This window comes from Marmota monax, unplaced genomic scaffold, assembly GCF_021218885.2.
Source record: "Marmota monax isolate L192 unplaced genomic scaffold, Marmota_monax_Labrador192_F-V1.1 WCK01_AAM20220418_F8-fsc00068, whole genome shotgun sequence".
Classification (NCBI taxonomy): domain Eukaryota; kingdom Metazoa; phylum Chordata; class Mammalia; order Rodentia; family Sciuridae; genus Marmota; species Marmota monax.
Window position 1 is genome coordinate 2,092,509 of NW_026692352.1, and position 3,411 is coordinate 2,095,919.

Here is a 3,411-nt window from a genome sequence, read left to right on the forward strand (position 1 = left end):
CTAGCTTGAACTTGCAATCCTCTTGCCTCGGCCTCCTAAAGTGCTGAGATTACAAGCGTGCACCACCACACCTAGTGTGGCATTTCTTCATCCCAAGCAAAGAGTAAGACGATTCCCCCTGGAGGGCTGCCATACAATCCCATGCAGACTCAGGTGTGCATCCTTTTCACTCTCCCATGCTCCTTCCTGTGTCGAATATGCAATTGACCTATTTCTCCTACCTTTTTCAAATTATATTTTTACATGGGTACATGGGAGGAAGTAGAATTCAGAAAGACATTTCTCAGAAGACCATTTTTCTTCTTAATTCACAAAGTGTTTCAACATAATTTTGCATTCATCATAACTTCACGTGATTGAGTGAATTCACAGTGGTTTTTTTTTTTTAATTAGGTCAATTCCTCCTCTAGGCTTCCTCTTTTTTACATAGAGGGCAAAAGCAGCCCTTTTCCTTATAAGGACCTATTAGGAAATAATTTTTCCTTTAGTCGGAGCCTATTAGGAAATCGCTTGTTCTAGCTTGCCCTCTTGTCTGTTTCTCCTCCTCTCTTGTCTTAGTTTACAGTCATTTCTCTGCATTTTGATAATCAATAAACTCCTGACTGTCCAGATGGCCATGGATATGGTCAAAATACTTCTTAATAGGACTATCATGGCTCCTACTAAATTTGAGTGGTCCCCCCCCCAAAGGAATATCCTTATTTCAATTCAAGAAAAATGTATGGGTACTTTAAGAGTGAATAGGTCAAGGAAAATGATAGTGATGGAGTAAGACACCCTTCAGTCTCCTGAAAAGCTTTTCCCAACAAGCTAACAACATACTTGACCCCTTCCTAAGCTGCACCCTTAGAAATAGCCTCCTTGACTATATGGTATAGGAGAATTGCAACTAGCCCCCAAGGTCTCAAATGTGGTGCATTCCATTCCAGTTTATTAACTGCTTGTTTTCCTCACAGGCCTCAGACATTGAAATCTCCTAAGTGCTCTCCCTTCCTAAGAATCGGCTGTGTTTCTTTCACCTGCTTCCCTCTCCCTAGTCATTTACTCAACAATAAGCATTGAGCTCTATCTACATGGTAGCCACTGTTCTTGGTGCTGGGGATATAGTAGTTTTTTTGTTTGTTTTTAAATGCAGTTCTGAGTCTCTGACCTTGTGGAGTTTACAACCTAGCAGGACAGTGAGTGGCCATTCCACCCTTACCATTGGTACCTGAGAAACGAGCACTATCCAAAAATCATAGTGAGCAGCTTCCTTGGGTTCAGTAACCAAACTTTCTAGCTCAAAGCAGAGATCACACATGAAGGGAACCAAGAGGAAACTAGCACTCTCTAAGCTGCAAATAAGTGCCAGATTAATCTAACATGTACAGTGTTCTCGTGTGTTTCCCCATCACATGCATCCCTTTTCTATTTCTTGTTATAGGATCTAGTTAATAATAAATTTGGGAGAAGGCATCGAGTAATAAGGTTCATACACTTTAGTGTAGTTCTTCCTTAGGTTTGTAATTCAAATGGGAAAGAAAATTTCAGTGAAGAGGTGCCTGTTCACATAGATGTGCACAAACATCCTGTCAGGTAGTTAATCCCTTGGATGAGATGTCACAACATATACAAGTTTGAGAGTTCAGCTCTGAGTCTTTAATGAGAATAAAGCTAGGATTACCAGTGATACTTTATGTTCTGTATTCAAAGCTGCAATTTGGAGACTAACAGTGCCCCACAAATGGATCAACAGTAAAAGATGAGTCACTTTAAAAACCTTAAATTAACTCTTCCCCTACAGCTTACCCAAGCCCAGGCTCGGAGGTCATAAGAACTGGGTCCTTTCATTCTAAGAAACATCAACCCGTTTCTGCTGGAAGCGCTTTAGGAGGCCCTGGCGGATCTGCTTAGACTTGATGCAGTACACAATGGGGTTCATGAAGGGTGGGACCAGGAAGTGCAAGTTGGCCATAAGCACTGCCAGAGCAGGGTAGCTGTGCTTCTCCACTCTGTGCAACACAGAGAGTCCCAGTTTGGGCAAATAGAAGATGAACACAATACAGAGGTGTGACACACATGTGTTGAGCGCCTTGAGCCGCTCCTCAGGTGCTGCAATGGCCAGCACAGTCCGAAGGATCAGGACATATGAAAGCATGATGAGGGACGAGTCGAGCCCTAGTGAGAGAAGGATGGAGATCAAGCCAACAAAGCTGTTGACCCAGGTGTCTGAGCAGGCCAATCCCACAAGGTCACAATGTAGGCAGTAGCAGTGAGAGAGTTCACTCATCTGGGGAAAGAGCAGTCGCCGCAGGAGAACTGGCGCAGGGAGGTTGAGCAAGACAGCCCTTGCGAGAATGGCAGCCCCCACTTTGGCCATGGCTGAGTGGGGAAGGATTGTGGCGTAGTGCAGAGGGTCCCGGATGGCAATAAAGCGATCAAAGGCCATGGCTAGCAGCACACCAGATTCCACATAGGTGAAGGCATGAATGAAAAACATCTGTGCTGCACAAAGGTCAAAGGGCAGCTCTCGAGCACCCAGCCAGAAGAGCTGCACCATGGTGGGGAAGGTGGATACACAGAGGCCCAGATCAGACGCTGCCAACATGGACAGGAAGATGTACATGGGTTCGTGTAAGGCTGGATCTGTGCGGATCAGGAAGAGGATGATACCGTTACCCACGATGGAAGTCACACAGACGAGGTTGATGGGGATGGAAACCCAATGCTGAGAGGCTTCTAGGCCTGGAAAGCCAGTGAGAAGGAAGGTAGAGTGAGCCGACGTGCTGTTGTTGCAGGAGGACATAGTGACTCCAGGAGGGAGTTGGCCACCCTAGGAGTAAGAAGCATTCATTCATTTGGTTATTAAGTGTAGGCTGGAAAGGCAGAGCTCTCTCATATGCCAGTATTGCCGGGCTTTGTACCTGCCTCTGTCACACACGTCACCACATGCTATTCATAACCCAAGCAACTATGGAGGTCAGGGCCACGTTCTGTTCAACCGCAAGGGATGCCATACATTTCAGTCCATGTGAGTGGAAGCACAGAGGCCCAGATCAGATGCTGCCAACGTGGACAGGAAGATGTACCCATATACATCTTCCTGGAGTTGTGGCTCTCGGTCTCTGCTCTCAGTGAGTGGCACTGGCCATGATCCAGAAACTGCATTGGTGACTTCCCACAGTGATACAACACAGAAGACATGACAATGGTGGAAAGAGGCATTGAGTGTGATGGGTTTGTCTTAGTCTTGTACATGTATAACCTCGTAGTCTTGTGGGATATTTTTCTATTTTCTGATGAGAAAATTGGGACCGAGAGGCTGAGTACCTTTTCTGAGTTAATGAAGCTAGGTTCCAATCCAGAATTTAAATCCAAGTCAGTTAAATCTTGGCACTTTATTGTGAACTGATTCTTTGTCCACAGAATAAT

At 45.3% G+C, this 3,411-nt stretch overlaps 1 protein-coding gene across 1 annotated transcript; it reads right to left on the reverse strand.

Moving 5' to 3' along the window:
- Positions 1–1,831: 1,831 nt before the first annotated feature.
- LOC124091167 (olfactory receptor 51G2-like) lies at positions 1,832–2,785 on the reverse strand. Its single transcript, XM_046442132.1, has one exon. The coding sequence runs from the start codon at positions 2,783–2,785 to the stop codon at positions 1,832–1,834; it is 954 nt and encodes a 317-aa protein (XP_046298088.1).
- Between the last annotated feature and the right edge of the window lie 626 nt (positions 2,786–3,411).

What these genes read in the sequence shown, in the direction of transcription:
- LOC124091167 (XM_046442132.1), bottom strand. Translation starts at nt 2,785, where the DNA reads ATGTCCTCCTGCAACAACAGCACGTCGGCTCACTCTACCTTCCTTCTC.